The sequence below is a fragment of the Colius striatus genome, chromosome 17 (genome assembly GCF_028858725.1).
Source record: "Colius striatus isolate bColStr4 chromosome 17, bColStr4.1.hap1, whole genome shotgun sequence".
In the NCBI taxonomy this organism is placed as follows: domain Eukaryota; kingdom Metazoa; phylum Chordata; class Aves; order Coliiformes; family Coliidae; genus Colius; species Colius striatus.
The window spans coordinates 16,575,771-16,603,087 of NC_084775.1; the positions used below are offsets into that span (position 1 = coordinate 16,575,771).

The following is a 27,317-nucleotide window of genomic DNA, read 5'->3' on the forward strand; positions in this document are numbered from 1 at the left end:
AACTCACTATCTCAGTTCTGGCACTTGTATTTCAAGGATCAGGTCATGGTGCTGCATGCACCATGATCACTGGGGCCTGACATTGAACAGAAGAGCTTCATTCCCACTGCAGTAATGCTGGAAAGGTTCAGACCCTATTGCTGTTCCAGTTAACTGTGTTTAACCCAGAGAAAACCAAGACATGCCACCAGAACACAGCTCAGAAGAGCAGATGGTACTTGGGGCATTCCTCCTGGAGACAGAGGCCTTGGAAATGCTGACACCAAACATCAGCATGAAGATACTTCTGCATAATTTACCCATGGTATTTGCTCTGCCTTATAGCCTCAGTGTCATGACATGTTAGTGGCCTTACCCACACAGAGAGCTAAAACATAGGTGACCACATCAGAACTGTGATAGGACAGTCAGCTTGCCAAGGAACCTCAGGATAAATCACAACACCTACATTTCTGCCCCTCAAGGACACGATGACCTTTAGACAAGGGTATCCAAACGATCCATTTCCCTTGTCCTTCCTGGCATGCCTAAGGCTTTGATTTTGTGCTGCAGGAACTAAATCAGAACCTACTTCACAGCTGTGATACTCAGCATGCTCATCTGAGGTGGGAGTGCCTCAGGAGGGTGGTACATTTGTGGTTTCTGTTCTTGTGTCTGACACAGCAGGACAGAGCTGCTGCTTTTGGAGCATATGAAGTAACTTGCACCCCACATGAGAGGTTCTATGCAAGGGAAGGTTTAAGGCAATGTCAGACCTTGGAGCTGGGATTCAGTGACTGAATGGATGGGACTGCAATTAGGCTGAAGCGTTCATAGAGGTACTCGTTGGACGAACTGCCCTTCAGGAGAGCAAAAGGAATGAGGTACAGTTCTCCCTCCAGAACTAGTATCAGCTGGCGGTGGCGGCCAACAGGCCCACTGGAATGCATCAAACCCTGCAAAGAAAAGAGAGAATCAGTTTGGACCTTTCACTCCATCAGTGCCCCAGCCTGCACTTTTCAAGCATCAGGCTCTAGTGTGACCTCCACATCAGGTTTGGAAATATCCACATCAGAAGTATGCTCCATGTGAACACAGATGTGGTGAGAGGTGAAGGTACACTGGCATTGGCCATGTGTGTGCAGAGTTACAGGAATCTGCAGTCAGTCTCAAGCTTTGGTTCTTAGGCAGCAGGAAAGATGATTGAACGTTACTAAAGAAATAGTAAAATCAATCTGTCAGTCTCTTCCAAAGTGAGTCTGGAGAGAAATACCAAAAACCAGGTCAGTTATGAGGGAGTGTCAAACAGCAGAAAGTTGAAGGAGACACTGAGATGCTTTTAGAAGTCTCTTGCCCTTTGAAGTGGGAACAAAATTGCTGAAGGATAAGAAAAATTTCATTTAAAAGCAGTTAAAACTAGTTGCTGACTCTTGCTGTTTCTTCTGTCCTCCTTACAGCTCTGGAGCTTGCTCAGCCCCACAGAGTGCAGTCACTGACACACAGCAGGCTAGAGAGTCCTGCTGCAAGCCACCTCCACTCGTCCTGCCACACTGTTCACCACCCCAGCAGCCCCCAGGGAGGCCTCCCCAGCACTCCCTGCCAGGGGGAACCAGAACACATGCTCTGCAGCTAAATTTACCAGCCTACATTCAGCAATGCCTCTTTCTGCAGAGCCTGAGTTGACAAGCAGCAGCTTCCCGTCAGGACAGTTGTTGCTTTACAGAAATGTTTTTGGGTTTTGTTTGGTTGTTTTTTCTTTTCTGTAATAAACATTCTATTTTACTTACTGCCTCAGGAGCTTTAGCTGTCAGCAACACAATCAGATCATCTAAGCCACAGTGACATGTGCCTTGCAGAACTTTAATTTGATGTAAATCCCCTACAGTTTACTTTTTTTTCTCACAGTGGCCTCGTGTGTTACAGAAACAGAAATAAAACTGAAGATCATTTGCACCTCATGTGTCTCCAAGAATTAATTTTAAGATGAGTTCTATCAAAAAAAGAACCTCTTCTAGTGAGAAAAAGAAGAAAAGTCTGAACTGTTAAGCAGAGGAATATGTGCTCTATTTCACAGCAACAGTACCAGCTACACTGGTGATTTGTGATGAAGGTGGACGAGTCTCTGGTCCATCACTCACAGGGACTATAGATATTGCAGGGTTAGGCTAGCTGACAGATACTGGCTTGGATGGTCCATCACTTGCAGCTAGCGTTGCTAGGACTGGAAGCTTCCGTAGTGATGGGATTCCCAAGTCCACATAAGACCTGAGCTGCATCTTCTTAGGAAGTGGCTATGAAGTACCCTGCATCAGCTAGTTCTGCAGCCTCTGAGAGCCCTGCCAAGCCCTACAGTACCTTACTGGAGTCACCTTTGGGCCTCAGACACCCAAAACTGCCAAGCAGAGCTCAGAGTTGCTGAGTTTATCAATTAATGAATTAAGGATACACTTCCTGCTTAGGCTCATCAACAGTGTGCCACTTTGGCAGCTGACTGGAAGTGGTATCAACAGCAACATCCCCTGCTTCCACCTCTCAACACACCCAGTCTCACCAACTGGGAAGCCCAAGTGAAAACCACCACGGTTCAGATACAGCCCCAAATCAATTCTTCATTTCCCACATTGACAGGGGATTTGGGTAAGCGAATCTCTACATCTTCCCAGGCCAGAGGCTTACTCCTTCCATAGGTCCTATGAGGAGGTCATAGAGCGCACGGAGCGGGGGTTTGGTGAAAGAAGTCTGCCTCTTTGGAAGAGATGATGTTCCATCCTTAACAGGAGACATGGTACTGCTGAACAGACTGGTCATGCTCTGACAGCTCCTGTGGGCAAAAGGCAAGCAAGAGGTTAGTTGCAGAAATACAAGGTTTACTACAGGTTACCCTGATTTTGTGACACTGATGATAAGCCAGTCTCTGTCCATCCAAAAGACTGTAAATGCTTCATGGCAGGACTTTATTCCCATTCAGCTTCTCACCTCAGTGAATAATGACATTAATGGCAGGGTGAACCAGTTGCAAATGTTTCCATCCTTTATGTGGCACAGATTTTAAAAGCAGGAAATAGAGTCATTGAATCATTTCAGCTGGACGAAACCTTTAAGCTCATGGAGTCCAGGCTTGGTCCCAGCCCTATCACCCACCAGCCCATTTCCCTCAGGGCAATATCCACTTGTCTCTTAAACCCCTCCAGAGACGGTGACTCCAGCACCTCCCTGGGCAGCCCCTTCCAATGCCTTCTTTCCTCAGGCTAAACAGCCCCAGATCCTTCAGCCCTTCCTCATACAAGACGTGCTCCAAAACCTCTCCTAGCTTGGTAGCTGCCTCTGGATCCTCTGTGCTTTCCCCATCTCATACATTTCTAGGACCCTAAACTCTGTGCTCAAAGTGCACCCCTCTAGTATATCTTGCCTGATATACCAGTCTAGAAGTGCAGGGATACCCCACTGCTTATCTAGGGAGCAGTGAGCACACATTTTACCCCAAGCCCCACATCCCTGACCTCCCCAACAATCGGCTGCTTGCCAGCAGGTGGCACCCGCCGGCCTCACCTTCTGCACAAAACGATATTAACACGATTTATTGCGGGGAACAGGGGCTTGATTACTCTAATCAGTACACCCTCCTTCATCTTGGTTTCACGGCCAAGCAGCTCTAGATTTATCCCATCGCTGCTTACATTGCTTTTTATTAGAACAAAACCAAAGGAGTATCATAAATCTGTCGCATTTCTTGCCTGTGTGTTTGTGTACACAAAGCAGAATGAGGAAATCCACAGGAGGAGGATGGGCAGAGACCATTTGCAGCAGGAAGAGCAGAGCTGGAGCCCTGGCCAGCTCCTTCCCTTTCCTCCCAAACCAACGCAAACAAATGGCTCTCCAGGTGGCTTGTCAGGCACCCGAGTCCAGGTGATTTCAGTGTGACAAGATGGAGACTTTTGTGGCCAAATGCCCCAGTGCTGGCTTCTGGGATGCTGCACCAATCATTTCTACCTTGCTTTTGCAATACAGAGTGCTCCTCTGATTTCTGGCACAGTAAAATCTCTCACTTGGAAGCCTCTGCACAGACTCTGCAGTGCTGCTTGTAAATAACCCTTTGTATGAGGCAGCCTGACCTGCAGCAACCAGAGGAAACAGCACAAACTGGGGCTGAGGACTGCCTTCATGTATCAGTCATTAGCAACTGCTTCCACCCTTTGTGTTGGAGATGCACGAACAAAGCAGCGATCCCCTGACAGCCCCAGAGAAAGGGGCGAAAGGCTCTGTCATGCAAGCCTTGAGGTCAGGCTGATTTGGCCCACCATCAGCCCCACGGGGCCTGTCTCTTCTTGCCAAGGAAAAATGTGGCTGGGCCTAGGCAGGAAGGAGGCATTTGTAACAGAATGAGCACACAGCTGCTCTTGCCTTGGATTAGGATTGGGATTAGCATTAGGATGCTGGACATGTCAAGTGTTACTCATGAACAAGCAGAGCAATTCAGTAGGACTGGGGCTCAGACTGTACTGCAGTGGTCCAACAGCCTCAGGTCAATGGATATCCATCAGATCTGTGATTCTGCAAGCCTTCCTTAAAAAGACTCTTCCTAGAGATGCAGCCCTGAATCCATTCAGATATGAGCTCCCTGTGGGTGCTTTCAAGGATCCACAGTTATCTCCAGAACCCACCAGTGGTTGCACAAAACCCACAGACCACCCAGTGCTTTCTGCTTGTGTGGTCTGTACTTGGGCAGCTACAGCACTGCACCCTGCACGTTAGAGAAGCAGACAGGCAAGAGACTCTCCAGCCACTGTTTTCATTTCTGCCTTCCACAGGCCTCACTTTGTCCTGGGCCAGACAGCGCCCCTGCAACACTCCACTCCTTGGCTCCAGAGCAAGTCAGCTGCACAGTTCTCCAGAGCAACTTGTCAGACCTCTCAGGGCATTAAGAGGCTTTAATGACTCTCATCAGATTGAACTGGCCCTGCCCATGGGCCCAGGAGGTCCCCTTAAGCTGGGGCTTGTGCCTGCCCATGAACACTGCCCATCAGAGCCTGATCTGCTAGCCAACATCTCCTCAGATTCCCCTGCAGTGGGCCTGCACAGCCATCAGTGGGGTGTGCCTGACCACACCTGCTGCCACCAGACCTGGTTCTGACTGACACACACACCTTAACACAAAGGTAGGAGAGGGACAGACATCAGGAGATGGTCACCAGGATGACACTGAGCAGAATGAGACAGAACAGTATCTTGGCAATAGCTACATTTACTGCTGCTGAGGCTCCCTGTGAATGATGAACATCTTCTGCTAGATTCTTCTGGCTGAATGTATAGAGACTGTACCCTTACTCTGGGGCACGGTGCTTGCTCTGGAAATCTCCAACTATGCTTGTAGGACTGGCCACAGACCCTGAGCGTGCCGACTCTTGGCAATCGTAAGAGCTGGGACATACCAACAGCCTTGGCAGAACTGAATTCACATCCTTGCCTCCCAATTTGCCTATTACAAATCCTCACCATGCTGCATTACAAAAATTGACCTCAAGGAAGTATATGTTACCATTAACATACACCATTAACATATGCAGCAGCAGCAGGGCTGATGCTCATGTTTTCTGCAGGTACAGAAGGAAGGAGGGAGGGGAAGGAGGACAAATCATATCCCCACGATGGTGGACAGGCCAAAGAAAAGGTGGGGAAAATATATTCAGATATAGACAGTGATGACGTTCCTTGTCTGAAGAGAAGACAACTAACAGGGAAGAAATCAGATTTTAATCTGGAAATTCAACCAAAAAAGATTCCTGTGGAGCAGAGAAAACAGAAAATGCATAAGACATGAGCAACTGGGACCACTTTGGGGGTTGTATCAGTGACACCCACAGCTCAGCTGTTGCCAAGTACAGAGATCACTGCAGTGTTCCTTCAGTACTTCTTTCTCCCCCAAAGTTCATTTCTTCTCAGAAGTTCCTTAACTGTCAAACCTTCACATTTTCGCATTTCTGAGCAGAACTGTCAAAAAGTCATACTATTCTCTGATTAAAAGCCAGGCTACTCGATGACAGCAGCCAGAGGGCACCCATCCCAAACCAAGGGCTTCCTTTCAGTCAACCACTTGTCACCAGACATAGGTGGCTCCAAAAAGTCCCAGGATCTCCAGGGCCTCATTTTCTAACATGGGACCTTAAAAGCATGTGCAGATCCTGTGCGTGAGGGAACTTGCACTGGCCCCAAGCCATGCAAACTCCCTTGAGGATCTCCAGCATTCAAGCACAAGATGTGAACATGCATTCAGGCCCCACGTGAGGAATGCAAGCCTGCCTTGGCAGTAGGGAAGACAAGCTCTTGTTCTCAGCACCAAGCTGGCCTTACTTTTTTTTGTCCCCTGCAGTGCAGAAGCCAAAGCAAACAGACATCATACCTTCAGTCACTGCTGTGAGCCACAATTTTATCATCCTCTGAAACACTACTGCAGTAACAATCTGCTCAGCATTGACCTACAGCTACATGGACTCAATCCAGCACTAGCTGGCAGAAAAGCCATTGCACAAAGGGTGTGAGCTGGAATCTGGAGCTGCAAGATCACAGCTCGTGCTCTAGCTAACCATTCAATTCTGTCTTTTAACAAAGCCTAAGAGCTCACAGTTCCTTGCTAGAGCTCTAAGCCAGTGCACAGAAATGCTGCCTGCTCCCAGATTATTTCTTAACCTGCTATCTTCCATGCCAGATTTCAATCTGCTTCCCTTCTGAAGCTCCAGTGCTCTTGCAAGGATGTCTACTTGCTGTTCCATGCAGTGTGCTGCATGCCATGAGCCACACCACTCTCCACACTGCTTCATTAGAAAGAATCACATAGTATAGCAAGAGGCCTGCTAATGCTTTCTACAGTGCCCCTCTAGATTCTGTAACTTTCAGTTTGATCACCCATGGGACTGGAGCAGACATTCAGTACAAATGTTCAAAGACTTTGGCAGAACCACGGCATCTACCCTGCATTCAGGGCTCAGCCAGGTGCCAGAGAGCTCTGTCACTGCAGTCTCCTGGCATGCCCACATCTGCAGGTAGGTGGGTGGGCAGACATGCCATACAGCCATGTCTTCTCATTCTCTTAATCTCAGTGCTCTAGCTGCTTCTCGTGCTCCTCCTGATGTTCTTGGATTCACTGGAGCAGAATTTGATTCCCTGTAATCAGAGGGACAGTCTCATGTCCTTCTAAGACTAATGAACTAGCAAAACATGTCTGCAGTTCTGAGGATCTGCCCATTTGATCCAAAACTAGCAAGTACTCACAGTTCATTACCAATGCAGCAGCTTAAACACATACGCATGTGGATTCTGGAACGAAAACCAGTCCAGTTGCTGGTGCCAACAGCCAGCCCTCAGTTTCATGGGGATGCTGTTACAGCTCACAAGCTCCAGTGATGGCTCAACACTGCAGGCTGATTGCATTTTCTTTTCCAGCTCAGACAGGCCTGGGGTATCCTGAGCACACAACCCATGCTGGAGCACAGATCTAGCCATAAACCCTGGGTTGCATCATGCAGCCCCTCTCCACGGGGGGAGCAGTAACACTGGAAAAACTCTGATTTGAATTTTTGTTTCAAATGCTTGCCCTAATCAGCACAGTAATGTGAAAGACTGAGAAATGAGCAAGTTTGAAGAGGGAGAAAATGAGTGGAGACCTTGCAGCTAGCACACAGTCCTGTGACTGTGGAAACGCAGCATATTCTCAGCTAATTAGTACAACAAATTAAGATCAACAGAAAGAAGTATCTCCATAATAAGGGAGAGTGGCAGAGAGCTTGAAGCTCCACACCTCACAGGTAGCAGGGACAAAACAGAGTTCTGCAATTGTTCAAACAGTCAAAACCAGCCAGAAGAGCAGCAAATTTGAAATGGCTGCCCCTCAGGACAAAGTTATTCAGCTAACAGCTGCTGACAAGTCCTTGCTGGCTATCACCTTAAGCTATGAAATCAATTCAGAAACACAATGAAGATGTGATTCCCTACACACATCTCCCAAACCAAGCTACTGAGTTCTCAAGTCTCTGCCTGTGCCTGAGGTCCTACCTTCCACAAAAGACAAAATGAGCCTTTCAGTCCCTGTCCTGCCTCCTAAAACCTGTATTTGAAAAGAAGGAAGCAACAGGACCCCATGCCTGCCCTCCCAGGACCTTTGCCCAACACTTGAACATGTAGAGAAAAAAAACCCATCTCCTGAGAGGCCACCCATCTGTGGAAAGCCTCCAGGCCCCTGAAGCTCCCAGGCTGGATGCACATGCAGCACACTGGGCACTAATGGATTCTCGGTCCCATCAGGAGCAAGATGAAGAGCTCTCCTGGGGAATGGAGAATTCTCACTGCACCATATGAACACAAAGGAAAAGGACAGAAGGGAATGCCTACAGGCTCCTCTCTGCTCAGAAGGGGAGAGAGTTGCACATATTAACATTCCTAAGAGAGATGCTTACTGCTCCCCCCATATCCATGATGTGAAGAATGAATGGTTACTGCAGTTGTAAAGGACAGTACTGGTTTGCTGCTTTGTGCTCCACAACTTGGAGCAACAAGGAGACCATGAGCAATGGCAACAGCTGCACCCTAAGCTTGCAATTAGAGAGAAGCCCGTCACTAAGACAACTCACTGCTTGCTGAACCCCACAGTGCAGTGCAGCATTCCCACCTGTTCAAGAGGTTGTTCCTGCTGACCATCCTCAAGAAGCCAGTTGGATCAGTCATTGAGTTCAGCTTATTATTCATCTCCTCAAACTGCTGGTCCATGATATCCCCAGCTTCGCTCTCAGTCTCACTACTGGCACAGGCTCTGCAAGGGGAACAGCAGGGTGAAGGAGTCATTGATGCAAGACAGAGCAACAGCTTTGTGACAAATGCTCAGGCAGTTTGAGAGAAAATGTTTTTTTCAGACACAAACTCAACCAAATGCTAAAGTCAAATTTTCCCTGGATTGCAAAATATCCTCCTGTTTGGTATAAAAGAGAGTAACAATCCCATCTGTCCTTTTCTTCTGGGCATTCTTCAAGGTTTTAAGAGTGGTATACACTGATGGAAATACAGGACCCAAATTCCCACGCCCTGCAGGTAACCTTTGAAGCTGTAGCACAACACAGAAAAGCTGAGGAAACACGACCAACAACCCTTGATTTGCCTAAGAACATGTGTTAGTGCACCCTTTTCAGATTTCCACAAAAACAACTCCAAGCTCTGCATGCTTCCTTCACTGGCAAAGCGTAATGGTAAAAAAGGAGCTCTGTGGCTGCTCCCGTACACAAACAGGAAAGCGCAGAGCAAAAACAACGTACTCCATCAATGCCACTAGGACAGCAGCAGCAATACAGAGAGAAACAGAGCCCAACGTTTCTGAATTTTCCATCTCCTGATATTAGCATCTAAATTATCACCTCAGTGTGGGTTTTCTGTCAAATTGCTGTTAGTATTTTCTGCATTTTCTAAAAGCAGAAGGCAAACACACCTATTGCATTTGCACTTTTAGCAATGTCTCCTTTTCACCCACTAAATAATTTGCCTATTATATGGCCTATCAGGAACCTTGGAATTAGTCCACTCAAGCTAAACTTGCTGTGCTACCTGCCGAAGACACTTTGTATCTCATTTCTATTTCCTTTTGGGTTCCTGACAACTTGGAGCCTTTCCTCAAGGGCACACTTTCCAATAAAGAGCACGTGAATTAAATTAACACATAACACATACTTGTACAGGCAATTAGAGCTGTCCCTACTTTGCTGTATGGACCACAGGTTCTTGTAAGCATACTTCTAGGTCAAGATAATTCAATAACCTGAAATAGTAAGTCCTGACAACAGCCAATCACTTCACAAACACTGAAATGGGGCTAGCTGAACAGCAGCCAAGGCCAGGGGGAAGGGAAGCAAATGTTGTGAACAGCTGCCTCCTGCATGGTTTTCCTCCAGCTGCAGGCATGCTCAGTTTTGAGTCATTGCACAGTTTTGAGTAGAACAATGAGTTTTTGGAGCTCCTTAAATAGAGGCAAAAAATCCTGAGTTCATGAACTTGAGAGATCGGGCCACGTGCTCTCCCTAAAGGGAAAGGAGCCTGTCCCAACATAAGTTCAAGTAGACTTTAAAGCTCTGCAAACTTTCTCTCATTTTGCAAGTATGTATTATTTGTTACCTGAAATGAACTATTTCTAGCAGAAGACAAAGGCTGCAGTTTGGAATTGAACACTAGCACAGCAAAATCCTGATGACACATCCCATGACAGCATCCCTTCCTCTCCAGGAACAGAAAGTGGGAAGATGTGCCACTCTGGAGGCCCAGCAGAACCTGCTTATGGCACTATGAGAGGCAATGGCATTCCAATGTCAACACAAAAGCATACAGCTACAGTGCACTTCAGCAAGCTGTGAACTCAGATGTCACAGTCAAGCACAAGTTTTCACATGTACGTTATTTATACTGAAATTCCTCAGTGCTTTGCTGGCAAGCAGAGAACAGGTTCCAGGGACTCCAGATGACAGCTTCTCCTGGGAGTCTGGTGTGCTGGAGCATGGTGGGGGTGAGCAGTAATGTACAGAAGTACTTGACCCACGTGAGGAAAGAGTTTCAAAGCAGAACATGATGTTCACCCAGATGAAACAGAAAATATTTTCCTGTTTAATTCCCTGCATGTAACTTTGAAGAGCTTTTGCCTGTGATCATATCACACCATCCCAATGATCTGAGACAACCGTTAAACCCGTAATCCTTAACCAAAACCATACCACCACCATTGCCACGAAGAGGGGAGGAATCTGACATCACAGCAAGTTAAAAACTCATCCCAAAACATAAAGCCCAAAGGATTCCTTTGGGAGGAGAATCTGTGGTGAGAAATGATTAATGGGACCGCAAACTATCTGCAAATCTGTTACAGGAGGCATAACTGCAGGTTTTGGTTGATCATCGTCACAGCTTGGTTTTACTGCTGCTTTGTGCACAACAAGGTTCTAACTCACCTCACTGCAGTGTCAGCTATGCAACTGCACTTGCTGCCTACGGTAGCTATTACAAAAGATGAACAAGGATTAATTAGGAGAGCTAAACAGCTTCCCTGCTGCCCACGTAACCCTGAGCACAAATCGATCTGAGGATCAATGCCATTATTTTCTCTTTCTTGGCCAACATCATTACCTAGAACACCAAGTTGGAGTGTGTACTGTCCCTGCAGACTGTGAGTGATGCATAGACATAGGCTGCCAGTGGCCCACAGGGCTGGGACTGCACCAAGTGCTTTCATCATCAAAACAGCAAGGAAAAGGACATGTGTCCACAGCCCTGAGGACTCAACTCACAAATCTTATGACGCAGAAAAATGAAAAACAGTTTGAAAGTCTAAAACACAGTATAATCTAGAATAGCCAGTGCCTCCACTCACACCAGTTTTGGGGGCTGGTTAACATATTTAACTGCTGATGTGTTACTAACCTACCCAGAGTGCAGCCATTTATGGCTAAATAGCCAGGTTCACTTACAATAGCAAGCTGAATAGCTGCCACATCCTTTACCCTGTACACTTCATTCACAAAGAACATACAAGTACAGGGGCATTCCCAACTCTGCTTTTCAGACAGAAGCATTCAGAGAAAAACTACTCCTAAGTATCAGCATGGAAATGATATTCATACTTATCCAATCGATAAATCAATCCAAACACCATGAGGAATCATGAGACTGAGTATAAACAAGCCAAAAAGCCTGACTTGTGAAAAATACATAGGATAAAATAAAAAGGGAATATAGCTGTGGGATCTATCTGAGCAATGGAATGGAGCTGGAGTAAGGTTCCCCGCTCTTTGCTCAAATTCATCAGATGGATTAATTAACTGTAAATTATTTACTCAGCTCTAGCCAAAAGGGAACATTGGGGGGGGGGGGGGAGCTGTTCCTATGGTATTTGCAGTTTTCCATAAGTAAACCTCTGAAAGGGAATTAATTACACTGGAAACTATAAGCAGGATGGAATCTGCCCATATATAGTTAGACACAGCACCTGCCTTCTCATCCAACCTATAGGTTCACTAATGAGCCTATGGGTTCAAACCTTATCTGCACGTGCATACAGAGTTAGTTGGCAGCCAAACAGCTGTGGATATAAGAATAAAGCCATTTTTTTGATGCTGCAATGAAAATTTGCTCCTGCCCTGTTCTCAGTTCTCAGACTTCTCAGATAATTAGCTCATCCCTGACTGCTGTAAATTGTTTTCAGGTGGAGAGGCTAGAGCCAGGATGTTTGACCCTTCCCCCTCAACTCACCGGGTATAGTAGGAATCCACACCCAGCGCCTCCCGCACGCTCGAGATGTGCTGCTCCAGCGCAGAGTTCGCAATCGCCTGCAGGGTCATGCTGTTGGCTTCGTGGAAGTCCCCAGCATTTTCTGTCAGGCTGTCACCCAGATAATACTCATGAAATTTCAGAATTCCTGCAAGGGACCAGAACCACACAGTTATTTCTGCAGGCCAGGAGCTGTGCTGCCAGCCGCTGCTGAGGGAGGTGGCGCAGCCCCCTGTGCCACATCTCCAGAGGCCTTTCCCAGCACTCTGCATTACAGTCTCACTTCTAAAATCTGGTTTTATACTTTGCAGACAGTGGCTTAAAAGTACGAAGGCAGAGAGTAATGCTTTTATGAGTTCCTCAGAATGCAACTGCTACGGCAGTGTTCTCACATAAATTAGAAAATGATCTTTCATTACCAGAGTAATTCACATCTCAATAGATGGACATGATAAATATCTATTAATAGCCTCTGATCATATAAATTGAACACACAAGGCTCAAATGCTTAACAAGAATGTTATTACTACAGCAGAACCTACTCACATCACTTTTCATTTCATGCATATGCAGGAAAATATTTTATATACAAAGAAAGAAAAAGATGGATTAATGCACAGTAAAATATTAAAAGACTGTATTTCTCAATGGTAACCTAGACAAAGGACACTCATTGTTTTGTTAACAATTCAACTATTACTGAAGATAAAACCTTCCTCCACTCAGACTGCCATATCCTTCCTGATGTAATTAATTCTACAGCCTGTGATCAACAGTAAAAGGCTGCTCTGGATGCCCTGTTTGCCTTGACAGCATAAATTATTAAACCAGTTAAGAAGAGAGGAGAAATAAAGCAACTCCCTCTGCAGCAACAGCAGCAAATATCAAATCAGCAAGGAGAGTCTAAGGTTAGCATCTCAGTGAGATAATAAGGACTCTGGGCTGTCACCAAAGCTCCTCTCTCTGTCAGCACTAACGAAACAAGAAGAGGTCACCATAGCTGGGCTGGAGTCACTATTGAAGCACTTACCAGCAAAGCTGCTCCGGTGGAAATCCTGAAGCACCACAGTCCCTCTCCTTACCAGCACCTCAAAGTGCCTTCACGGAGGCAGTCACAAACCCATGTACTTGAAGAGTGCAAGTGCTTTACTTCAAGACCCAGTTTGGGCAAGGAGGAAACTGGTCATGATGCCTAATGGAAAGCCCTACACTTGTGATCCATATCTCAGCTCAACATACTATAGAATTGCTGGCATTTTATTGTGCAAACTACTGGATGCACAACAGGACATCATCTTACACTTATACACGCAAACCAAAAAAACTTATCTTCCAATCACCATCACTCTATCTGAAGTCAGGCACATGTGAATGTGTACTTCCCTTCCCAAAGCATTTTTGGTGCAATCTAAACAGTGCATTTTATCTCTTCAGCTTTGTGACGGTGAAGGGCTGCAATTATTAAATTATATCCAGAAAGAACTCATGAAAATCTAGTCATGGCTTTATTAGATAATGAACAACAGCTGTCTGCAAAAAGCAATCCTCTTCAAATTAATCCTCCTTGCTCCTCTGTGAGAAGTGCTTCCACATTCACATGAGGAGAATGCAGAGGATCAGACAGTTCAATAGCATATCAGGAAGCAGGGACGCCCTTCTGTTTTCTGCAATCTACTTCAGTGAATGAATGTCAAAAGCTTTTGGAAGGATAAAGCACAGAAATATAATTAAAGTAGGTATTCTTATGCATAGAAGACTCTCACAGAGTCAACATACTTGGAATCTCATTACTGCTCTGCCCTGTGGGAAATACATACAGATTGGAGGTTGAAAAATGGAAATATTAAACACGTGAAACATTTCCATCTCCAGGTGAACAAAGCCTTGAATAAGCACTTCTGTGTCATTATTACTATGGCTATGCCACAGTGTTCAGTCTGTTCAGCTTTGGGCTACTAGATAGAAAGGGTTCACTCTGGTCTCAGATTTATTCCGAGGTACCAATGGTACAATTCTCCCTTTGTAAGGTTTGTTCACAGGCTCTCATGTCCAAAAAGGACCTACCTGCCCCAGGAGCCAGCAGCCAGCTGTACAGATAACCTGCAGCCAGTGAGTAGTAGAGAACGAGTCCCCTTTGGCCATTCACTGTCTCCAGGACCTGGTCAATGGTCACTGGAGAATAGGGATCAGAGTCCTGCTGCCCAGTTTGACGTTCCACAAGCAGGTCAGCAAAAGCCCTCGTTCGTCCTCTCTCTGCTACTGCCAATGCTTCATCATGATGACCTGAAAAGATCAAGTCATATCTCAGACCTGACACTCACACAGTCTGCAGAGCAATGTGCAAGAACAGGGACAGCTGCCACCCTAACCCAAAGTAAAATTGTGCAAAGCGGGGTCACAGCACTTATTTCTGGAAAGAGTAGTCTCTGTGCTGGAACACAGTCCCATAGGTCACCTGTGACAGTAGCAGGAACAGACAATAACACAATGTATGGGAGTCACAGAAAGGCAAATGAAAAGAGGACACAAGAAAGACCCAAAGGTGCCTGAAACCCAAAGCAGGACGCTCATATTTCTGTTCTGGCAAAGAAATGCTGTGCTGTGTTGGATAGATGAGTGAAGGATATATCAAGAAATGCCTTCCTGCAACTTCATTTGAACTCCTGGCACAAGTTTGGAGTTCAGACTCAGTACAAGATGGTATCTCTTACCAAGACTGACAAGTACTCGCTGCAGGGCCTGATAGGAGGATGTCTGCAGGTCGAAGAGTGACAGCTTGTAGTCTGTGCTCAGCTGCACCTCATGTCGGATGGTTTCAAACAGTGCTGAGGCCCGGTACAGCTGGGAGGGAAAACAGCCACAGTGACTTCCTTACAGACACAGCACAAAGCACTGTCTGGGAGAGCAGGAGGATCCAGGGCCAATGCACCCTCAGGCCAGGGAGGTCTGCCTCTGACAGTCCTTCACGATGGCAGCATCCCTGGCAGAGGGGAGGTGACTTTGGAAGCAGCAGGAAGGCACATGGGCCTGCGTCAGCTCAGTGCATCCTCCCCAAGATGCACCAGATGTCTCCTTTTGTGATGACAGGAGTGACTCAAGGGGGTCAAAGCACACAAACCCACTAGACCATGGAATACCTGATGCTGAGACTCCTCCAGGTTCCCACTTGCCCAGAGGGAGAGACCAAGGCCGTGGCGGATTTTGGCTTCATCTTCTCTGCGTCCCAGCTGCTCTGCCAGCCTCAGTCCTGAAAAGGAGTCAGAGTGAGAGGGCCACAGGGAGAAGGGGCTTTGGTAACCCCGGTGTGCTGTTGTGGCAGGCACTGCCAGCCATGGAGCTGCTGAGCAGGGCAGCTGCTGACATTCCAACTGGCACCAGTGTGAGAGGTGTCAGCAACAGACCCTGCCACGGACCAAGGCCTCCCAAAGTGAGGGTATGGTGCAGTCCTCTGAAACACATTCAGAAAGCCCCTATCGGGAAGTTTTGCTTTTAAACTTTAAAAGCCACACAAACAAAAACCCACTGAGTACCCAACACTACCAGAAAAGACACCTCTTGACATGTTACTGGCTTGTTTCGCACCATCTCACCCCAGCCTTCTGGCAGGCTCTGCATAGTTCATGTACTGACCCAGAGCAGTGGGCACGGTCCTGGAATGAACAACCTGGAGCTCATTTCACTTCCAGCAGCACCTTTCTACATCATCGCCATCCAAACCTCTCACCTCCATGGGCCCTGCTGACCACAGGGATGCCTCCTCTTAGACACCTTGGGTTTCTCATGGACTGGGGAGCAGGGGCCCTGGCCAGGACCACGCAAGCTTAGGAGTAGCTAGCATTTGCAGGCTTTTCAGGAATTCTGCATCACACCAGGAAGAGGAGCTGCATTTAATTTCTCCCCTTCCAACTTAATTGAATTCCCTCAGCCTATTGGAATCCTGCCAAGGTCAGCTTCAAGAAAACCAGATTAACTAATGTCATTAATCCTTCAGCTTCCAGCTTCATACACTCCAGCTACACTGCTCATCTCCTCCATCAGAAAACCACTACCTTGAGCAGATGCTGCTTGCATGCTGGAATCCCTTGCAGCAGCACAATTCAAAAGCCAGTGCTGGCCCCAGCACTTAGGAGTGGCAGATGTCCTCTGGACACTGAGGGCTGAACCTCCCCTACTTCCCTGTCAAACACAACTTGTTTTCACTCACAGCTTAGAGGACACTCACCTGGCCTCATTCCTACTTGAATGCAGAAGGAAAAGCCAGGTGGCTATCAGCAAGGCACACATTGATTTGAGACCCGCTTTCAGGAACCGAGAGACTCATCAGGACCTCAGAGCCAGTTCCTGGTATGCAATGCTATTTACAGAGAAGGTTTACACCTTCGAGGCTCAGGCAACAAATGTACTTTATAAAAAGACATTTCCAGGTGCCGTCTGTACTCAAGCTCCGAGACACCTGAGACACACCCAGGAAGGCAGAGATGTGCTTTGCAGTGCTTTGCCTACAGGATGCCAGAAGGCTTCTGCTGACATGGTGGGCCAACCATAACAGTCTACTTGGACAGCTGCTCATACAGATCCTCAAGAGCAGCTATGGATGTCTGCAAGAGCTTTTGCATCAAAGGTCAATGTCAAACACATCTTCTTAGTGCCAGCACTCACAGTATCTCACTTCTTGCCATGTCTTCAGGCCTCCCTGCTAAGCCCTTGCCCCTACCACCACATTCCATGTTGCGTAATTCAGCCTCTTACCTTCCTGCAGGTACATCACAGCCTGAGAGTAGTTCTGCAAGGCATGATGAGTCCTTCCCAGACTGCTGTAAGACACAGTTTTGGCTACAAGGTCGTTCATTTGTGCTGCAATGCTGAGGTGCTGCTCCTGATAAACTACTGCCCTCTCGTAGGTACCCAAAGACTCATAGGTCAGGCCCAGGTTCCCATAGGCCCGGCCTTGGCAAGTGGGGTTGTTGGTCTCCTCTGCAATCTGCAGGTCCAGCTGGTGGTACTGCAGGGCTGTGTCGTACTCTCCCATCTGCTGGTAGACCCCACCGAGGCCGCAGGCAGCATCGCTCTCCAGAGCTCGGTCCTTCATCTCTCGAGCAATGTTCAGCTGGCGCTCCAGGCAAGAAATGGCTTGTTCATAGTTTCCCAGCTGGCTGTGCAGGCTTCCCAGTTCCCCGTAGGCCTGGGCTTTATTAAATGCCTCCCCCAGCTCATGTGCCACCACAAGCCTCTTCTCAAAGCACACCAGAGCCTGCTGCAAACTCCCCATCGCCCTACAAAAGAAGAAAGCAACAGCATTTATTTTGCCAGTATTTTCTTGAAAGAAGATGTTTTGTCATTTCCCCTAGAGGCCAGCTCAAATCCTTCAGGGAGACAAACACCCTCTCGAAGAGACATCCCCAGCACCTTTGAATAAAGGTGCTCCTTCTGCTACCCTATACATTTCTCTTCCTCTCAGGGCACAACATCAGCTTCATTATTCAATATGGTCCTCAGCACCCAGAGGACTGTGTTACTCACTCCTAAGCCACCTTCCCGTGCATGTGTACAATGGCCACATAAACATACCCCATCAGTAACACAATGCATCTATTCGTACTCATACTTCACTGTCTGCCATCAGCATACATACGCAGTGCTCCTTACCTGTGCCCATTGCCCAAGCCCCGGTAGGCCTTGGCCTGATCTTGCATACGGTTCAAGCTTTGTGCCACAGACAGGTACTGTTCATAATACTTTATAGCTTCCTCAAAATCTCCCAGAGCCTCATAACAATCTCCCAGGTTCCCATATGCACGTCCCCGATCTAATACAGATTCATTTCCACTGAGCTGCTGCAGCATGGCCAGCTGCTGTTCAAAGTAGCCAATAGCTTCCTCCATGACATTCATGTTCATCTTGGTAATGCCCATGTTACCATAGACCTGGGCTTCTATGCTGGGGTCTTTCAACTTCTGCCCAAGCTCCAACTGTTCTTCATAACACTTAAAGGCCATGGTGTACTTCCCAAGTGACATATACACTGCAGCAAGGTGACCATGTGCTCTGCATTCACCCGGTATATCTCCCAGCTCCTGGTACACCTCCAGCTCCTGCGTGTGGTAACCTAAAGCCTTGTCACACTTCTGTATCATTCTGTATGCAGAACCCAACGCTGCATAGGCACTGGCTTCCAGTCTCCTGTCTTTAACATGATGGGCTAAGCTCAATTGCTGCTCATAAAACTTTATTGCACCATTTACGTCTTTTTTACAGACAAAAATATCCCCCAAGTTTCCCAGAGCTCGGAATTTGGCCTGGGAATTGTTCAGAGACTGGGCCAAGGACAACAAATACTTCTGACACTCCTCTGCTTTGTTGAAGTCCATCAAGGCTTTGAAGGCCAGGCCCAGGTTGCAATAGGCTTTGGCTTGGCTCAGCTTGTCATGAAGATCCTTTGCTAAGGCAAGATCCTGCTCATAGTATTTAACAGCTTCCTCGTAGTTCCCAAGGCAGTAATGAGCATAGCCAAGGTTATGGCAAACCTTCCCCTCCCCTTCCATGTCTTGCAGATCTGGGGTCAAGCGCAGGTACTGCTCATAATAAGGGGCTGCCTGCATGTACTCTCCTCGTGAGCAGTGGAAGTTGCCCAAATTACTGAGGGCCCGTGCTTCACTCTGGATGTCTCGCAGCTCCCGAGCAATGTTGAGATGATTCTGGTAGTGCTGCAGAGCACGGTCGTGGGCACCCAGCGCTTGATAAGCCACCGCTAAGTTCCCATGTGTAGATGCCTGAGAGGCACGGTCATTCACTTCCATGGAGATCTGCAGCTCCTGCCGATGGTACTTGACAGCCTGGTCGTACATGCCGAGCGCGTTGTAAGCGTTGCCCATGTTGCCGTAGGCCCGGCCCTGGGCCGCGTAGTCGCTGAGCTCCTGGGCTATGGACAGATGTGTTTTATGCAGCCGCAGCGCAGTGTCATAGTCGCCTTTCATTTGGTGAATGATTCCTGAAAAACAACGGAAATGGGCTCAACAAAAACATTCCCCCACACCAACCCTTCTGCAATCTGCCCATGCCAGGACCTTCCTGCAGCCCAGACCCTGGCAATTCACGGGCTGGCCCTTTCCCCACACTCTGCACATGAGGCAGCTCCATGCACTCCCACAGCACCTTGATGCACCTCCAGCACAGCTGACGTGTCACAGTCGCTCTCAAATGAACTGCTTCCTCACTCCTAACGGGCAATGTCCAGAGGAAGGTTTATATTACACACATTCACCACAACAACTAGGCAGTCTGGCCTTATAAAACACCTGTTTTCTTTTCTAATTATGCTACTTTATTTTCCCAGCAGTGATACCTGGTGGCTCCACAGCTCATACTCAGCACACTGAGCAAGAATGCACTTGCTTTTCAATTTCAGTCACATTATCTTGTACCTGTTATGAGAAACAGGAACACAAACTCTCAGTCTGCTAAAGTTACAACTTACGCTTCTGCTAAAGTTACAACTTACGCTGCAATTAAACTGTGTGCTAATAACACATGTGGCTCCTTCACAAACAGGAGCAAGTGGAACGCAAGTTCCTGCTTTTGACATATAGTACAATAAAAAAATGTATTAAGACATAATGTCAGGAGCTTGGTGTGAAATCTATAGCTTACAATTTTTCTTCTGACTAAAAAACCTTTCTAAATAGCTCCTGTATTAGTGTATCTGTTAGACATTACAGTCCCCAGGCCAGGCCACCGCCACGTGCAGTGCACAAGATGCTCGATCACGCTGAGGTACCTCTGGCCACTCATGGATCATCACCCTAAAGATGTGAATCCTGCTCCTGTCACAAAGTCTCCTCTTCTTATTTTTCCATCTCAGCCCTCTTACCCTCGTTGGATCAACATCCTTGGTAGTACTGGAGATTATTTTGGCAAATACTCAGCTGGCTTAACTGAGAAGGAAAAAATTTTGCTGTCCAGTGCCATTTAGGAGGCCCCATTGAGCTGACAGGATGCCCTCAAAGTTTAAACACCCTGAAGAAACTCCACTTCATTGGGAAGAACAAGAAAAGTCAGTGCACAGTGAAATTCAACTAACAATTCAGATGATGTGCTCGCAGGAGTAGTGGTTGAAAGATGAGGATGCCAGGGAGAACTATAATTACCTCTCCCCTTAACATGGAGGAATGAGTCTATGAAGTGTCAGGGATGCTGACCCAGTCCAGACTCTCTCCTACTCACACACCATATTATACTTGAGGGATAGAGAAGAAAAGGATTAGCTGGGGCTGGAAATAATAGGAATTCCTGCCACAGGACATCAACCTCTCCCATCCTATGTGAAGGAGAAGGAAAGTGGGAGAGGAAGATGGCAAGTCAGACACAGAACATGGCTTCAAAAATGAGAGAGAAGTAAATTTCACACTAGAGGTTAAGGCAACAGGTTACTGAAACAGTCAGTGCTCCCAGTCCCTGGAGAGGCTACAGATGGAGTTTCACCCTGGATACTATGTCCACCAAAAAGTTTGCTCTGTCACAGGCCCTGTTCAAGCAAATTCCCAGAATTTCATCTCAAAAATTAAGGCTGCTCTTGGGAAGAGGAACCTGGTAAGAGACCCCACAAAGCACCTCCTGGTATGTTTCCATCATTTGCCAGGGGTAATTACAAAGAATGGCCAAGAAGGAAAGGTTCTGACTCAACCATGTATCAAATACATTCTCTCTTTGTGCATTCCTCAACAGAGAAAAATTAGGTTTGTAGACTGATGGGAGGTGAAGCCTTCACAGTTCTAAATGTTTTAGTTAGCCTCTTCACTGCCAAGAAAGGAAAAAACAGTGAGGAAATGTTTACTAGGAGATACCCAGGACAAAACCAAGTAGCAAAACAGACAACAAAGCTGTGCTCTCCTCACCCACAGAGACTGCTATCACATTAGTTTGCTTGAGCTGTCATCCATCTGTTGCAGCACTTAAGGAAGAAGAATCCAGAAACACACTGTCACTTCAAAACATCAGCATTCTGAGTCATCCTTATAGCTATAATTATTGACTTCAAAGTAAAAGCTAGTCTGGTCAGGCAGCTAGACTACATTCTGGACTAGCACACAAAGGATACACAGCAGAACAGACTCAAGACAAGAACCCAGCAGACATGAGGGGAGACAGCCAGAGACAGGTAGCCCTTACTGCCTTATATAGTGTAAAGCACCAAAACCAGCACAAATTACATTCATTCACAAGCTTTCCTTCCTTAATGATGAATACATTTAAACTAGGCAGAAACCTGTATAAGACATCAGCAAAATAATCATAACAGTAACATTCTGCCTACACAAATTACCAATTTTCCCATTTAGACAAGAAATCTGTGGAAGTGTCAGACTAATTCTGAAAGAGTCTTTGCCACTCCTCTGCTGGAGCCTGACAGGCAGTTACTGCAGAAACCAAAGGGACCAAAGTCTTGCACGAGCAGTTGCCTGTGCAGAACAAACCTTTGCATCACAATGGGGCCTCTGCATCTCTAAAGCTCCCTTCCAATCCCTCACATTCTATGATTCTACGATGGGGCCACAGCTGCACCACAGCCTCCAGCTCAGATCACGGTGACATCGCTCTTGGCTGGATCTGCTCTTTCAGAATGAAATCCAAACACGCTGAAAGTTGAAACTGAGCAGAAGCAGTTCTGAAGCTCACCCATGAGATGTGAGAACCACCTCCCAGCCCCCTCCTCAGTGTGGACAGGAGAGCCTAACAGCACTCGCCATCTGACGTGCTCTGCTGCAATGCAGCTGGCTGGATGAGCGTGTCTGTGAGTGGTGAGAGACGAGGGAAAGGGGTCTTGGGTGAGTCAGGTAGTCCTTCAGCAGTCGGGGAAGAGATGGCCAAATATTATCACCATTTTTGACCCTAATTACAAAAATGCTTCAAGAGAAAATATCTAGCACCTTTAGACATCACATCAAGCACATGAAGACAGGCATTGAAATTCTCTTGTAACTGCAAAGAGATGCCAACCACTAAGGCAGAGACTTTAAACTATGTTTATTAATAATCTGAAGCGTCCCCTCTCCATCACAGTAGGAACCCATAAGAGCTGCAGAGGCTGAAAAGCCAGCACGCCACACGGAGTCTTGGCATTTGGAAACACCATCTGCTTTGCAAAGGCTGACGATCTGAGACTTCTGGTTAAACTCCACATCTCGTTGAGAAGGGTTTGAGAACTTGTGACTTGCCCTCAGTCCATTACCTTCTGCTTACTGAGTCACAGAGTGCATTATGTCTCCCTGCAGAGCACTACAGCAGCTGGGCTTTGTTATACCCTGTGTCTAATGCTCAGCATTAGATAGTGCACTTAAGAGAGCTTTCCATCTAAATCAGTGAAATGCAAACACAAAATTTCTGTTGCTTCAGCAAAGAGGCCAACTCTAACATTCTGGCTTGGAAACACACATTTAGATACATTTTTTTGCCTGTCAGCATGGTTATTTTGATGAGGTTTTGTTTTGCATGTGGATTAAATGAAAGAGGCAATTAAGACTCAACTTTTTAATTGGTACTAGAAGCATTTTAAACAACAGCAATAGACGTTCTCAACAAGAACTGTGTGTTCTCTTTCTCCAGTATAACTTAACTCTGTCAGAGAAGACATAAAATTATAGCCAAATAATGCCTGAAACGTGAGATTCTGCACTCAGAAGCTAGGAAGACTAGTCTAATACAAAGTGTAGAGTGGCTGAGTCAGCATACCAACTGTTATACTAAGTTATACTTCGGCTTAAATCCAACACAAGAAAAACATTCTCTGATGCACCAAAACTCTTTCTGGAATTACATGCCGAAAGCATCATTAAACCCAAAGTTGTTGTAAGATTAATAATGATATGAATATAAATTTTCTAGTCCCAACAACTGATTCTGAGCCAGCAAAATGGTGAGAGAATTTAAATAGCAAGTGAGTGCCACAAAGGTTGAAGAAGATCAAATTGCTTCCTTTTGCTTGTTTCACACTGGGATAAGGCAAAGCAACTTCAGTGAGTACTTACAGTGAATTGCTAATCTCATCTCATCTCACCATTTCTGTGGGGTTTTATTTACAAGAGATAGATTACATTGCACATATAGGCAATTAGAAGAAACTACATACAGAACTAGACCACAACTCCTTCTCCAGCGTAAGAGCTGTGGTCTGCTGAATGGCAAAGGGCTCATAAAACCAGGAGGAGACAACACAGACAACCCAAGATGTGCTTCATCACCACACTGATATAGGGAAGGAAAACAAAAGCAAGTGAGAGCTTCCACTTCCCCAGATTGCACATCCTCAGTTTCCTGGATTTGCTCAGGAAGAACTGGGGCAGTTCTCCAGGGAGCAGCAAGTGCCTTGGAAGGGAAGTGAATGAAAAATGCCCTTGACCTCTGATGGTTTGCCAGGGCTGCTCAGAGCACATCTACCATCCCCATTTTATGAGCTGAACACTGCCTCACCACCTCCCAGTAACTACACCATCGAACAGCCTGCACACCCTCTGGTCAGCTTCCACTGCAAACAAAACCCTTTAACTTAAGCTTCAAAGCAAGAGAAACTTCCTCTCAGCCCTGACCATGAGCTGGAAACCAGGGCATTCCCAGCGCAGTCAAGGGCAGCGTCTCCATCTCTGCACCAAGGGCATTGCCCCGCTCCCTGCCTGCCCAATCCAAGGTCCTACTCTTCCACGTGGGCCCCTCTGTCTCTGTCACAGTCCAGTAGATCCCTCACATCTCTGCATGTCCCCAAGGCCAGCACCACACTTGCAACCCTGTTGCCTGTTGGGTGCTCTATCACACTAACAGAAATGTTATCAGTGTTCATCACTCTCTAATGCTAAACGCATCCCAAGCACTTTTGCCTCACAAACCTATTTTGCCTCACAAACCTATTTTGCCTCACACATTTGCCCTAATTTGTGTAAAGGAGGAGATCCGCAACAGTAATTAGAAAGCCAGCACTGTTTTGTTTTCTCCAGTTCACGTTATCTTCTTCATTCAGCTCCTGAGGACTCAGCTATTAAGAGAAATTAAGTAATTCATCAAGGCCTTTTCAATTACCTGCTGTTGATAACATTAGAGTACGATTAGCATCTAAGAACGATCCAAGAGCCAACTGCCAAGCAGAAACAAGCTAATTTACAGCGTGGGGTGGCCTGCAAGAGCTGAGACTCAGGGTCTGCCAGGAAACACATATTTTGTTACAGCAGCACCATCCCTGTTCTGCCACTCCCAGCCAGCTGAGAACACATCCTGAATGACAGCTGGAACATCAGCAGCCCATTCCTCAGTAGAGTTGGAAACACATCTTTGGATGCTTCCACATCTGTTACTGTGAAGAAGCAGCAGGAATGGACTTCACTTTGATGTAATTCAGTCCTTCCCAGACAGCCACCGGGATGCCAGTGGCTCTCCTTAGAAGACTAAGGCACTCCTGTGCTATTATTTAATGTGTACATTCTGAAAGCAAACTTAGTTAGGATTTAACCTATGTGTCTACCAACATAGGCAGCATAATACTGGCATATCCAGCTTACAAGCTTCCAAAGAGACATCCAGGTAATACACATAGTTCTTGCCTTAGAGCAAGACTTATGTTTTTTTCTGAATAGCTCTTCAAATGCACTTTACCTTTTCATTTTCAGTCTCCCATGAGCTTGTTCTTTCTGTCGCCTTTCTGAGCAGGTTAATAATTGAACATGGGATACATGTTCATACATGGGATGCTCTGGCACACAATCTGCCAAGTGCCTACTTAATTTATTAAAAGAGTCTGGTGAAAATGGGGTAACTAAGGAGACAGCACACAGCAAACTTCCTGCATCCTGGCAGTAGCTTCGATAGTCAGAGCATTCCCTGATAAATTCTGCTCCATTTCACGGCCTTACCTAGATTGGAAGAGGCTCTGCCTTCAGCAGCTCGGTCCTGCAGGCTCTCAGCAATGTGCAACTGTTCTTCATGGTACTGCTTAGCCCTCTCCAGGTCCTGCATACATCTCGCTGCATGGCCCAAGCCAGCATAAGCTCGCATCTCAATGGCCTTCTCAGCCAGCTCCTGGGCCAGCTCCAGCACATAGTTGTGGTAGGACATGGCTTTGTCAAAGTTTCTGCGGTAGTGGTACGCGCTGCCCAGGTTGCTGTAGGCTCGGGCTTCCTCCCGCTTGTTGCCCAGCTCCTTGGCAATCTTAAGATGTTGTTCATGGCACTGCACTGCATTTTCAAAATCCCCCATTGCAATGTACACTGCTCCCATGTTGCCCAGCTCCCGTGCCTCAGACAGCTCGTCTTTGGACTGCTTTGCAAGGAGGACACACTGCTTGTGGCTAGCCAGTGCGTTTGGGTAGTCCCCGATGGCTGTGTACACATGGCCCAGACTGCTCAGCGCTGAGGATGCTGCCTGCAGGGATAAGAGAGGAAAAGTAAGTACAAATATTCATGGAAACAAGTCAGAGAGCTGCAGTTCTAGAAATCAAAGCCACAAAAGTTCATTCTGAAGAAAGGATGTGACTGCCAGCTAAAAAACCTGCTCTCTGCAGTTTTTCTACACCCCTCAGGGAAGATCAGGAAGAGGCAGCAGGAATGGGGCTGACTCAGGAGAACAGGGCTACAATTACCTCCTCCTCTGAAGCATTTTGTGTGTGTGTGTGTACTTGGTGGAGAAGGATGGCATTGGAAAGATGCAGAGACCACTGAGAAAAAAAAAAGCGATCTCTGCAGAAAACTGCACTCCAGCCTGAGCAGTCCCACAGAGCAGCACTTCTGCAGGCAGCCACACCTCAAGCACCGCTTTAGCACCTACACCAAGTCTGGCTAACACAGCAAATGATCCTGTGTGGCAGCTCTTAAGAAAAGACAAATAATGATATTCATCTGCAGAGAACATTGCAAACAAGTGCTTGGCCTCTTCCACGCTCTGCCCACACCAAAGCAACATCCTCCTCAGTGCCTGCAGGCTGATGTCAAAGCAAAACGCTGCAGGCTGAGACACTACAAGAGTTACTACTTTCCAGGCCAAACAACTGCAGAATACCTGCTGCTGGAAAACTTACACACTTGCAGACAGTCCTCAGCTGGAAGAGAGATGCAATACCAGCAGGCCAGTGAGAGTCACCAACATCTTTATGTACTTTGCTTGGCCAATCACAACAAGCTCTCAAGAGCAAGATTCTTAACTGTGCAGTATCAGGGTCATTGTTCATTACTGAGCCCCAAACAACCTTGGGACTGTGGCAAAGACAATAGTATTTCAGCAGCTAGAGCCTCTGTCCCTTAGGGACATCTTAAATAAACATAGCTGTTTGAAAATCTGAGTTCTTACCACCGAGAAACAGCTATATTTAATAAGATGGATTATCTGAGAGTCAGAGTCTTTGCCCACTTCATATACCAGGACACAGGCCTGTCTTCCACCTGGCAGAGTCAGAGCATACACAGTCAGACAGCATGGCAAGGAGCCAAGAGCACATCTGCTGCCTCAGCATGGCTGTTGACTCCAAAGCCCTGACCCCACGCCCTCCATGGTCCCTGCACGTGCACTTCTTTTGCTACCCAGCTGCTGCTGTGACCCAATTCCACAATATCCATCTTTTCCACTGCTCCAGAAAGCAGCAGTCAGGATGAATGAGTGCACAGAGATCAGTCTCATTCCTCCCTAGCACTCCAGCCCAGGAAAGATCCAGTGCACTCTTCCACCCAAGGTGAGTGACATAGCATCTCAGGACACTTGTCCTTGCTATTTGAAATGCCATAACTCTGTGCTACCAGGAGCTACATAACTTTGAGAGCTTTCTCTCACCCTGGGCATTCCCTCTGGATATTTGCCTCGCCTTGATAAACTGGTATATTCCTGCTCAGCTCCCACCTGCAGACTGGCTATGCCCCACAGATGCAGGATTTTCATTCCTACCTCCAAGGCTCTTCCTGGCCACACTATCTAGAAATCAGATATAAAAAGAAAGTGGATCAGGAAATATCTCCTACAGGAGGAGAGCTTGCTCAGCACCTCTCAACCGGAACCACATCTTGCTACTGAAACTGCATCCCTGAAGAAAT

General features: G+C 46.8%; 1 protein-coding gene across 2 annotated transcripts in view; it reads right to left on the reverse strand.

The window, feature by feature from the left end:
• TTC28 (tetratricopeptide repeat domain 28) overlaps positions 1-27,317 on the reverse strand; it is a 124,193-nt gene that overhangs the window by 12,158 nt on the left and 84,718 nt on the right. For both annotated transcript variants that reach the window (XM_062009598.1, XM_062009599.1), the window contains 10 exons: positions 25,155-25,662; positions 17,911-19,252; positions 17,014-17,537; positions 15,402-15,511; positions 14,976-15,105; positions 14,329-14,547; positions 12,247-12,412; positions 8,639-8,779; positions 2,656-2,800; positions 756-935 (listed from right to left, as the gene is read on the reverse strand). In XM_062009598.1, coding sequence (XP_061865582.1) covers positions 756-935; positions 2,656-2,800; positions 8,639-8,779; positions 12,247-12,412; positions 14,329-14,547; positions 14,976-15,105; positions 15,402-15,511; positions 17,014-17,537; positions 17,911-19,252; positions 25,155-25,662 — 3,465 coding nt within the window. The remainder of the gene's footprint in view (positions 1-755; positions 936-2,655; positions 2,801-8,638; positions 8,780-12,246; positions 12,413-14,328; positions 14,548-14,975; positions 15,106-15,401; positions 15,512-17,013; positions 17,538-17,910; positions 19,253-25,154; positions 25,663-27,317) is intronic.